This window comes from Dama dama, chromosome 10, assembly GCF_033118175.1.
Source record: "Dama dama isolate Ldn47 chromosome 10, ASM3311817v1, whole genome shotgun sequence".
Lineage (NCBI taxonomy): Eukaryota > Metazoa > Chordata > Mammalia > Artiodactyla > Cervidae > Dama > Dama dama.
In genome coordinates, this window is record NC_083690.1 from 35,748,776 (window position 1) to 35,760,701 (window position 11,926).

The window sequence follows — 11,926 nt, forward strand, 5'->3', positions numbered from 1 at the left end:
GTGGGGTCAGCCCTCAGTCCCCGGGGGGTGGTGATGTCACTCTTAGAGGCTGCCAGGCTGCAGCTTAGCCCCCCGAGAAGTGATGAGCTGTCCTCAGGCAGCCCCACCCCCCTCTATCCCTGAGTCTTTGCTGTGTGACCTCCAGCAAGCCTTTCCTCTCTCTGCGCCTCGGTTTCACTCTCTGTAAAACGGGGTTGCAGGAAGCATGAAATGAGGGATGGGCAGGAAGCAGCAGGGGGTGCTGGTGCACAGTAGGAGCCCAGCTCCAGCTGGCCATCACTCTCATGACCAGATGCCAGACGGCCTCCACTGAGGTCGCCGAGGTAACAGTGGGCGGGAGGACAGCCCCTGGCAGGGAGCAGGGGCCTCTGGGGAGTGGCTGGGGCAGGAGGGTGGGTGGCTGCTCAGTGCCGTGTCTCTGCCAGGCCTTCACCATCATGGACCAGAACCGGGACGGCTTCATCGACAAGGAGGACCTGAGGGACACCTTTGCTGCCCTGGGTGGGTGACCAGCAGCCGGAGGCCTGGGGCTTGGGACAGAGCCGAGTCCAGGCCTTTCAGAAAGAATGGGTGGCTGCGGGCAGGTCAGGGTGGCTGGTTCAGGGGGTGTGAGGGGCTGGTGTGCTCTGGGGGGTCCCAGGAGGGCAGACTCTGCCTGAAAGGTCAAGGGAGGACTCCCCAGTGTTAGAGGAGGACTGGCCAGGGGAGGGAGGTGGGTATTTCAGGGACAGGAGTGGCCCCTGCAGAGGCCTGGAGTGGAAGGGTGGGGGAGGAGTCAGCAGGGCAGTGGGGGTTGGGGGGCATGCTGGGGGGGAGGAAGAGGCTGGAGACACTCAGAGGTGGGACTCAGGGAATCCCAGAATCCTCACCTCTAGGCAGCCAGTGGATCCCTCCTACAGCACGTGAGCCCCTGGGACCCAGGTCTTCCGCTCCAATGTGCCGCAGCTTCTTTGGGCCTCAGTTGCCTCATCTATAAAATGGGGATAACCACCAACTTGCTCTCACTTCCAGGGAGGCTGAGGTGGTGGCAGGGGGATGGTGAGGCTGAAGGCACCCCATGGCTAAATGTGCCCCCATCCTGAGGCTCCCCCCACCAAACGGTGGGCAGGGCCTTAGGTAGGGCTGAGTGGAGGGATGGGAGAGACAGTAGGGCTGGGAGATTCTGCAAGACACTGGGGTCCTGAGCTCTGGGCTCCCGGGCTGCCTGCAGGCAGGGTGCCCTTTGACCCTCACTGTATGTGTGGGTATCTCCACCCTTCCCCTCCCCCAGGCCGCATCAATGTAAAGAACGAGGAGCTGGAGGCCATGGTGAAGGAGGCCCCTGGGCCCATCAACTTCACCGTCTTCCTGACCATGTTTGGGGAGAAGCTGAAGGGTGAGTGAGGCCCCAGGGAGAAGGGCAGCCCGAGGAGGGGATGGGTGAGTGGGCATGGGTAGGTGGGGTCCCGTGTGCCCACATGCCCTGCACCAACGCACACCCCAGCTGGGGGCATGGTGTGGCTCTGGACACCAACACCCGGGTGCACACACCAGATCCCGCCTCTACAGCACAGAGTGGGGTAATTGCCATGACTCCCAATTTGTGGGACTGTGAGGGGCCCAGGGGGACAGTTAGCAAGAAAGCTCTTTGCCCACCCTCAGGACAGTGCCCCCACCCTGGTCTCAACTTCCTGGCCCTGGGTTCATCTTGTGTGCTCTGTCTTACCACCTGCGGCCAACAGGAGGTGGTGGTACTGGGGGCGGGTGGGCTGGGGGTCCCGGAAGCTGCCATGGCCCCCTCCCCGCCCCGGGAAGGCTGTGCTTCTCTGGGGAAGTACTCATAGGTGAGGAGGCTGAGGCTCAGATGGGTCACACACCTGCCCAGGTGTCCCAGGATCGAAGCGGCAGGAATGGAGCCCTGACCCGTCTCCAGCTCTAACCACTGCACTCCCCTGAGATGTGGCATCAGGCCTGGGCTGGGATTCCATGGTCAGAAGGAAGGGCCAGCCAGGGCTGGGGCTGCCCTCAGGGGTAGGTCTTATCATCATCCCACGCTCAGGCTGTCTGTGCCTGATACCCTCCCTGGGCCTCAGCTCCATCTGGGTTTAAGCCCTGGTCTCCTCGGACTTCCCCTGTGGTCCAGTGGTTAGGACTCTGCCCTTCCAAGGGGCGCAGGTTTGATCCTTGGTTGGGGCACTAGGATCCCACACACTCTGTGGCATGGCCAAAAAATTGTAAACATGTTTTTTAATTATAGAAAAAAAGAAGACCTGGCCCCCCACTGACCCTTAGGGTGACCTTGGCAAGGTTTATCTGCTCTTTGCACCGTGGTTTCCTGCCTGTAAGACAGGGTTTGTGTCAGTTTCCTGAGGATGCTGAAACAAATGATGACAAACTTGATGGCTCAAAAAACCAGCCAAGTGTTCCCTCAGTTCTGGAATCTGGAAGTCCGAAATCTGACAGGTTGGGCTCCATTGAGCAGCTCCAGGAGAGAATGCCTTCCTGTTCTTTTCCGGCTTTTGGTGGCCACTTTGCTCTCATCTCTGCCTCAGGGAGTCACACCGCGCCCTCCTCTTCTGTCTGTTTCCCTCCGTCTCACTCTCGTAAGGACACTTGTCACTGGCTTTACGGCCCATCTAGATGAACCAGGATGGTCACTCCATCTCCAGACCCTTTCTTTACATCTGCAAAGGCCCTTTCTCCAAGAGACATTTCCAGGTTCTTGGCATGAGGACCTGGGGGCCACCGCTGAACCCACGGCCACCTGGTGCTGTCCAGTCGACAGAGAAGCACCACTGGGCCCCCCTCTGGCCAGCTGTGAGGGGTTATTCCTGGGACCATGGCCACCTCCTCGAGGGGCGCAGGAGTCCAGGGGGCAGGGCTCGGGGCCCAGTCCCAGGGAAAGACGTGCGTGACTCCAGCCAGTGACTTCAAAGTGAGTCCCGGAACGCGTGTCGGCCTGTGACTGAGCTAAGAGCTCTGACCCCAGACTGCACCTTTTTCTCATTTTCACAGGGGCGCCGCGGCTGGGGCTCCAGCTGAGCCTGTCATGCAAGCTTGGCTGAGCCTGCGGTAGGGACAGGGGCTGGGGGGCTGGGCAGGCACCGCCTCGTGCCTAACTGGGATGAGGACACTTTGCCACGAAGTGACCAGGGGAGGCGGCCTCTCTGCCACCCACTGGATGAGGTTTGCAGTCGGCAGAGTGGAGGCCCTCACTGGGCGGGGTGGCGGGGGAGGAGGGCTGGGAGGTGGTAAATGTCCAGCCACGGGGCCTGAGCCCAGGGCAGAGAGTTCACATATAGCTGGTCCTCGGGAAGACCGGCTAGAGCCAGTCTGCCCCAGCAGAGAGGCCCCTCCAGAGACCCAGGGAGGTGGAGACCACACAGCAGGCCCCTCACCACAATCCCTTGGCCAGCCCCTCCTCCTGCAAGGCCAGGCTCTGACGGACCCTAGGCTCAGCCTCTGACCTGGGCACACTGGCTTTCTGTCGCCCTGCCTAGGGGAGGCCCACACCTCTGCTTCCAGGAGCTCCCAGGCCACCAGGCCAGCACTAAACCCAGCCCAGTCACTCAGGGCCAGTCTCAGAAATGTTGAGAGACTCAGACATTGTCCTATCCTGGATGATCCTAAAGGGAGACACAGACAGCCCTGACCCAATCTGATGGGGGAGACACGGATGACCTGACCCAGTCTGACGAGGGAGACACAGATGACCTGACCCAGTCTGATGGGGGAGACATGCATGACCTGACCCAGTCTGATGGGGGAGACCAGGATGGCCCTGACCCAATCTGATGGGGGAGACATGGATGACCTGACCCAGTCTGATGGGGGAGACCTGGATGGCCCTGACCCAATCTGATGGGGGAGACATGCATGACCTGACCCAGTCTGATGGGGGAGACCAGGATGGCCCTGACCCAATCTGATGGGGGAGACATGGATGACCTGACCCAGTCTGATGGGGGACACACGGATGGCCTGACCCGGACTGATGGGGTACATGGATGACCTGATCCAGTCTGATGAGGGAGACACGGATGACCTGATCCAGTCTGATGGGGGAGACACGGATGACCTGACCCAATCTGATGGGGGAGACACGGATGACCTGACCCAGTCTGATGGGGGAGACACGGATGACCTGACCCGGTCTGATGGGGGAGACATGGATGACCTGACCCAGTCTGGTCAGGGAGACACGGATGACCTGACCCAGTCTGAGAATCAGGAACACAAAGGGGCAGAACAAACGGGGGGACTTTGGAGGTTCAAACAGTTGCCTTCAAACCCTTCCTCCCCTTATAGCTAGAGACCTCAGGCCAGCAACAGAACCTCTCTGAGCCTCAGTGTCCTCTTTGACAAACTGGAGACATCAATATCTACCACGTGTGGTGTGTTGGGGTTCCACAGGGTTAAATGGTGAAGCTGCAGGATGGACTTGGCACAGAGTACTCAGATGTGTTTGTGGCCATGATAGAGTAATGTCTGGCAAGCCCTTTACCATTAATGACACGTTATCTTAACCAGTCCTGGGAGGCAGGCAGCAAACCCCACCTTGGTCTCCATCTCACTGATGACACAGCTGAGTCTTAAGCAGGAAGGGGACAGCCCTTGGCCCACAGTGAGCAGGGAGGGCAGTGTGATAGAGGGGAAACAGCTCCAGGTGAGGGTTACCAGATCACCCGCGGCCATTCACACAGTCCCTGAGACCTTGGGTGAGATGCTTCCTCCCTCTGGGCCTCAGTTTTCCCATCTGTACCACCAGGGGGCTGGGTATTCAATCCCATTGTGTTAGCAGAACCGCGTCTTCTATGACATCTTTCCCCAAAGCCCACACTATAAACGTGATAAAACCGGAACTGCTCTGGTTGCACTCTGCCTCTCCCAGTCCCCCACCTCCACCCCACCCACCCTGTTGGCCCACCTGCCCCTCCTCTGGCCTAAATAACCTCGCAGACCCCTCCAATGTTGCTGCCGGAGCCTACAGCCCCCAGATAGGAGCTCTTTCTCCTTTACCCGCAGCCTAATCACAGGGCATCAGTTGTGAGAACTTGGGCAAGTCACTTAGCCTCTCTGAGCCTCAGTTTCTTCATCTGTAAAATGGGGCCAGTGGTCAGGAGGGTTAAGCAGGCAGTAAATGCCTAGCAAATGAACTTGGGCAAACTCCCGGAGAGAGTGAGAGATAGTGAGGCGTGCTGCAGTCCATGGGGTTGCAAAGAGTCAGACACGACTGAGTGACTGAACAACAAATGCCTAGCTGGGGACTCCACGTACAACTGTGCAAGCTGATTGGTTCTCAGTGCAGAGTCCTTGGCTACTGTTACTATTCCTTGGTTCTCAGAAAACTCTCTTCTCTCTGGTCTCACTGTGGACCAGAAGCTGGGGAAGAAGCTCCCTGAACCCTTGGCCTCTAAGGGACCCTGGGACCCAGTGCCAACCGCTGTCTGTCCTCTTTATTCTGTGTGTGTTGCTTCTAGGGACGGACCCCGAGGAGACCATTCTCCACGCCTTCAAGGTGTTCGACACTGAAGGGAAAGGTTTCGTCAAGGCTGATTTGTAAGTTCCTCCGCCTTCTGTTTTGGTTGTTGTCTTCCCGGAGGCTCAGGGGACAGATGGACTGGGGTAGGGATATGCGGGTGATGGCCCAGTCTCCTCTCCTGCCCAGAACTCAGGTAGGTTCCGGCCAGGAGCCAGGAGTCCACTGCCCTGCCCAGTTCAGCCATCCCTCATCTCTCTTCCGCTTCCTGGGCCTCCAGGGTCTCCATTTGTGGGGAAGTGTGCCGCGAATGTGGAGTCCCCAGGGGAGGACTTCCCAGTGGCGAGGGAAGAAGGGGTGGTGGTAGAAGTGGGCCCTGAAGGATGACTGAGGATCGCCATGGCTGGAGCAGAGAACATTCTAGATGCAGGAACACAGAGAGAGAAGAGCCAGGACTCAGCCTGTTTAGGAGGAGCGGGCTGTCTGGGGGGAGGGCTGGATGGGAGGGAGGGGAGACTGAGGACAGAGAGGTAGGCAGGGCCCGTGTGGGGCAGCCCTGGACCCTGGGCAGCAGGGGGAGGGGGCGGGGCAGGGGGCGGGGGGCGGGGCGGGGCATGGGAGAGCCTAAGAAGGAGTTAGGCGGGAGCAACAGGGAGGCCAGCCTGGAGGAGGAGAAAAGAGGGTTGCAGCTGCGCAAGGGTCTTGGCTGACAGGGATGGAAGGAGGGGAGCGGCTGGGCGAATGAAATACAAGAGGCCAGCACGGATGGAATCCAGGGTGTTGGGAGAGGAATGGGCCTGATGTTAGCTCGAGCGGAGGCGGGGATGGAGGCGGAGCCATGGGAAGGACCCAGCTCCGCTGGGGCTGCAGAGAGAGCGAGACCATCGTGGGCAGCTGTCCGGCTGCCGCTGGGCTGGCGTCCTTGAACGTGGGAGCAATGATCCGATGCTTGCTGTGCCTGGGAGCCTCAGCCCGGCGGGGGCACGGGGCAAAGAGCCAAGACTTGCGGGCAAAGCGGGCCGGGCAGACACACTGCCCAGGGGCTGACACGCTGAGCCGACTTCTGAGCCAACCTCTGGGCCGTCCCTTCAGGCCTCCACGGCCTCCGTGGGCCTGTGGGTGGCCCTGGGCGGGCAAGATTTCTTCCTCAGTCACAGGCTTCCTGACCAATTACCAGGTTGCTTCAGGCATCGGCTAGAGGCTAATTTTGCTTTCTATTAGCGTCAGCACGTGATGGAGGTGGGGCGGGAGAGGGCAGGGGAGCAGGGAGGAAGCGGGGGACAATGTATTGTCCCCCAAACATTCTTGCAGTCCTCCCGTCCCCCTTAAGTTTTGAGTCACACTCTCCTCAGGGGTGGGGGAGGTATTCCCGAGGACTTCTCCAGGCTGCAGCCCTCTGGTTCACCCAGCCCTCAGAGTCCAGGTTCCCACCCCCATCTTGGAGACCTCGGGGAGGCACTGGGGGTACCCTCTGGAGTGGGCTCCACCCACCCCTCTCCTGGCACCCACCTTCACTCCCAGAGCAAAGTCAGGGCTGGGAGGAACCCTTGGGGTACCCCGTTTTGGGACCTGAAGCTGCCACCCCCAGGCTATGGGACCCGAAAGACATGGCTGCCCACCAGGCAGACCACAGAGAAGGCTCTGGTTGAGACAGAGTCTGTGAAAAGTCCCCGGCGTGCAGAGCTGGAAACTGTGACTGTCCTGTAGTAACATAAATAATGGAAAATGTGCGTCGGTCCTCAGCGGGGCCGAGGCTGTAGCATCGCGGGGCACACGGATCCTCAAAGCCCAGGTCAGCCCTCTGGCCCCGCCCCGCGCCCCGCGGCCCCGCCCCCACGCCCCCACGCCCCTCACGCCGAGCTCCTGGGGGCACCAGGCCCTCCCCCACAGCTTCAAACATCCCACCTCGGGCCACTTCTCCAGTCCCTCGGGCAGGCCTGACCCACCGTGGGCAGCTGCTCTCCCTGACCACTCAGGGGCACAGGCCCCCCACGACTGCAAATCAGTACCCCTCCTGAACCTCTCTGCAAAAGGGGCATGAAAGTGCTCACTTCCCAGAGCTGGGAGGTGCAAAGGAGACCTGGGCAGGCCCAGGAAGACACGGAGCTGGGTAACCTTCCCGCCTCTTGGCTGAGTGCAAGCACCATCACGCTCCAAAGCACCTTACAGATGTCAGCAAAAACCACAAGCTGAAGAAGTAGCATGTCTAGAACCAGGGCAAAGAGGCTCTCCTCTGTAACCTGGGAAGATCCCCTGGAGGAGGAAACGGCAACCAACCGGCTCCAGTATTCTTGCCTGGAGAATCCCATGGACAGAGGAGACTGGCGGGCTAGACGGTCCTTAGGGCCGCAAAGAGTCAAACATGATGCAGCAACCACACACACAATCTGTACCTAGAGCGTGCACAGTGCAACGTCGGAGTGGCCACCACAGTCCTGTTGGGGCCCCCAGGTTATTTCACTGGGCTCTCCCCTGATGCAAAGAGGAGAGCCCAGGTTACAGAGGAAGCTGTGAGCTGAAGTGGTCGCCTGAGGCCACACGGCCAGCTGGGGGCGCAGGGCTGGGCCCGGCTGGTGTCCTGCTGGGCCATCCCCCTCAGGGTCTGTGTGTCCACACACAGAGCGGTCCTTTCCCTCCTTCCCTGAAGGTGACCCTTTCTCTCCCTCGAGCAGCATCAAAGAGAAGCTCATGACGCAGGCAGACCGGTTCAGTGAGGAGGAGGTAAGCACAAGCTTTTCAGGGCACCTGCCGACCAAGCGTTCCTGGGAAGCGCTCAGTCTTCAGGGGTCTGCTGACGTGGTTTCCCCCTGACTCCTTGGAAGGGAACCAGGATGGGGTGGGGGGAGGCTGTTGGCCTGGCCTTAGTGCCCCGCCACATCTGCTAAAAGGAGAGTGACATTCTGCCTGACGCCCTTGGGTGACCCCTGGCTCTGTCCCCCACTTGGCCCTGGTCCAGGCTGACTCCCAGCCCCTTCCCCAGGTCAAGCAGATGTTTGCCGCTTTCCCGCCAGATGTGTGTGGCAATCTGGACTACCGGAACCTGTGTTACGTCATCACGCATGGCGAAGAGAAGGACTAGACGAGACCACGGACCCTCCCCTCCTCCAAACCCCCCACCATTCAAAGGCAGCAAATACTTGGAGACGGGAGGGGTGGCCTTTGAGGAGCCCCAGCGGCCAACGTGTGCAAAGAGAAGACTCCCTGGCTTGTGGGTCAGGGGCAAAAGCAAGAATAAATAATGCTAACAAGGTCTGAGTTCTCGTGATTAATGCTCCGGTTGGGGAGAAAGCGAAACATTCCTATGCTGTTGGTTTTTCCAAAACTTTTTACTTCCTGGCTTTGCTCAAATGTTCCTGATGAGCTGATGTTTAGAACTAATTGACAGTTTTAATGATCCCCAGCTGGGGCATGGGACACTGCCTTCATTTATGAAGCTTTTATTGAGCACCTAGTGCGTGCCAGCCCTGGTACCAGTCCTGGAGACACGGAGAGGAGCCAGCCCTGTCCCGGGGTGGGAAGATTGTGCAGTGAGGAGGGCAAGAATTGGGGTGGGGACACAGTGGGGAGGAGGTGGGACTGGGCCAGCAGAGACCTGGCAGCTAGGAGCCAGACAGAGCAGAGAAGGCGGAGAGGAGGAGGTGGACTCCAGGGATGTTTGGCGGGGTGGGGGGGGGGGGGGCAAAGATTTCTTGAACATGGCACACATAACACCCACCATATAATAAAAGGGCAGAAATTGGGCCTCCAGCTGAAAACTTCCGTTCAGCAAAGGACACTGCAAAGAGCCTGTAAGGGCGAGGCCCAGGCTGGAGAAGATACTGGCAACAACAGACATCGACAAGGACTTCCCTGGAGGTCCAGTGGCTAAGACTTCTCACTCCCGATGCAGGGGGCCCAGGTTCCACCCCTGGTCAGAGAACTGGAGCCCTCCTGCCTCAACTAAGAGTTCACATGCTGTAACTAAAATAACCCGAGTGTGGCAACTAAGACCCAGTTCAACCAATTAAGTAAATAGAGAAACAAATAAATGTCCCCCAAAATAGATATTTACAAAGATCTTAAATCCTGAATATACTTGAAAAAAAATATCCTACACATCGATTAGGGAACGATGACAACCAAAACTGAGCTTCTCAGGTGGTTCAGTGGTAAGGAACCCACCTGCCAATACAGGAGACCTGGGTTCCATCCCTAGGTCAGGACGACCCTCTGGAGGAAGAAATGCAACCTACTCCAGTATTCTTGCCTGGGAAATCCTATGGACAGAGGAGCCTGGTGGGCTATAGTCCGTGGGGTCGCAGAAAAGTCAGATTCGGCTTAGCGACTAAACAACAACCACCACCAAAATGGAAAACAAAAAGGAGGTAGGTGACAAGATCAACGGCAGAGCTGGGACCCGGACAGCATGGCTCTGAGCCCGCACCCGTAAGCTCTACCCCCTGTGACCCCATGCAGCGGGACATGGGGGCAGGGACTGAATTCGGGGTCTCAACAAGGTCCTTTTCCTCGACCCTCCCCCACCTTCCCCCCGGGGGAGGTGGGAAGAGAGGTGACCCCCTATAAGCCTGGGACTCCCAGGAGCTGGACCCAAGGAGCAAGGTCTGGGAGCATGGTTGGGGATGTCCCAGTTGGAGGGGGAGGAACATTCCAGAAAGCGCCCTCCCTCCCCCAGGCCTTGATCCCTCTGCTCTTGAAGAGTCTGACTTTCCTGGAAACCAAGGACTCCGCTGCCGGCTGCCGCCACTGCCTGCTGAGGAACCCGTCAGACCTGTTTGTGTCCCCAGGAAGCAGGTGAAAGCCAAGTTTTGGGAGGGAGCGGGAGCCCTGGGCACCTGCTCACCCGCCTGGCAGGCGGGGGCGGCCCTGCTCCGTCACAGCAAGCCTGCGGGACCCTGCACCGCCAGGCTCCACGAGGACACGGGGTGGCCACTGGCGAGGCCAGAGGGGCTCCGAGCAGCTCAGGATGGGAGACTGGGAGCCGTTGCTTTGCTCATCCATTCTTCCACCCTTCAGGTAGCTGTCCACTTACACCCGCTCTGTTCCAGGGCCCACAGATGATTAGTAGCACCTGTAACGCCCACTGGGGTTCAAGTGGAGGACCCATAGACACGGGGGGCTCCAGTGACTTAGGGCAAAGAAGGTGGGAGGGACCAGTTGTGCGGCTGCTGGTGGCCCCAAGGCCCTGGTCTCTGCTTTGCTGTACATTTTCACGTGTTGCTTCCTCAGGGCCCCTCTCCCTCCATCTATGGGTCATTGGTAGTCTTGTCTGCCCCTGACCTGGGCCCACCACCGGCTGCCTGCAGTCCTCACAATTCTCTATCTAGCTCCCGGGGGACACCTGGCTTGGCTCTCCATGACCCCTTGATGGGTTCCTCCAGGTCCTCCCGTGATCCAGGCCGTTGGGCTGGTCTACAGAGCTGCCCCTTCCAGAGGTGGGGCCTGAGGCTCCCAAAAGCCAGAGACAAATGGACTCATCCCTCCCCAGTCATATCTGGAAACACCTTTTCAAAGACACGAGAGGGGACTTTCCTAGTGGTCCAGTGGTTGAGAGTCTGCCATTCAATGTGGGGGACATGGGTTCAATCCCTGATTGGGGAACTAAGAGCCCATGAGCCGTGGGGGCAACTAAGCCCATTGGCTGCAACTATTGAGCCTGTGCGCTCTGGAGCCTGTGCCCCGCAACTGGAGAAAGGCCTCACGCCACTGCAAAGGTCCTGCACGCCACAACCGGGACCAGACGCAGACAAACCAATAAGTCGTTTGTAAAAAAATGTTAAAAAAAAATAATAATAAAGGCATAAGAACTACTTGTGGGGCTTCCCTGGTGGCTCAGAGTTAAAGAATCTGCCTTCCAGTGCAGGGGACACGGGTTCCATGCCGGGTCTGGGAAGATCCCACATGCTGCGGAGCAGCTAAGCCCGTGCACCACGGCTGTTGCTCCTGAGTCCGGAAACTGCAACTACTGAAGCCCGCATGCCCAAAGCCCGCAGTCTGCAACAAGAGAAGCCAGCTCAGTGAGAAGCTTGCGTACGCCAAATAGAGACGAACCCTGTTCTCCACCACTAAAGAAAAGCCTGTGTAGCAAGAAAGACCCAGCAGAGCCAAAAATAAATAAATAACTTTTTAAAAAAGAAGATCCACCTGTGGCCTCCCCCACCTTCCCCTTCACTTCGGTCGTCTTGGCTCCGTGCTTCCCCGGCACAGCTTCATTCAGTTCCTTGAGTGCCTGCCCTTCCCTGCCACCACAGGGCCTTTGCATATGTGGCTTCTGCTGCCTGGGACACATACCCACTCACTCTCCCACTGGTGAAGTGCCCAGTTAGCCAAACTCAGCCTTCAGCTCTCAGCTCATGCCACATCCCCAGCCCCTGATCCCCTTCTGTGTAATTTCATGGCCCCAAGCACTTCTGCTGGGGAGATGGAGGTATGTTTGTCTTACCCCCCAGAGGGCTAGAAGCCTGGGGGTGG

At 58.7% G+C, this 11,926-nt stretch overlaps 1 protein-coding gene across 1 annotated transcript; it reads left to right on the plus strand.

Annotated features, from left to right (window-relative positions):
- The first annotated feature begins 209 nt into the window (after positions 1–209).
- MYL10 (myosin light chain 10) lies at positions 210–8,629 on the plus strand. The gene is made up of 6 exons (XM_061152294.1): positions 210–323; positions 426–501; positions 1,271–1,375; positions 5,460–5,538; positions 8,131–8,179; positions 8,439–8,629. Exons 1-6 carry the CDS (start codon positions 285–287, stop codon positions 8,535–8,537), a joined length of 447 nt encoding a protein of 148 aa, XP_061008277.1. The 5' UTR covers positions 210–284; the 3' UTR covers positions 8,538–8,629.
- The last annotated feature ends 3,297 nt before the right edge of the window (positions 8,630–11,926 follow it).

Excerpts from the sequence above, each read along its gene's own strand:
- MYL10 (XM_061152294.1), top strand. The coding sequence starts at position 285 with ATGACCAGATGCCAGACGGCCTCCACTGAGGTCGCCGAG. Across the intron at positions 1,376-5,459 it reads GTTTGGGGAGAAGCTGAAGG|GGACGGACCCCGAGGAGACC; the intron begins GTGAGTGAGGCC and ends TGTTGCTTCTAG. Across the intron at positions 5,539-8,130 it reads GGTTTCGTCAAGGCTGATTT|CATCAAAGAGAAGCTCATGA; the intron begins GTAAGTTCCTCC and ends TCCCTCGAGCAG.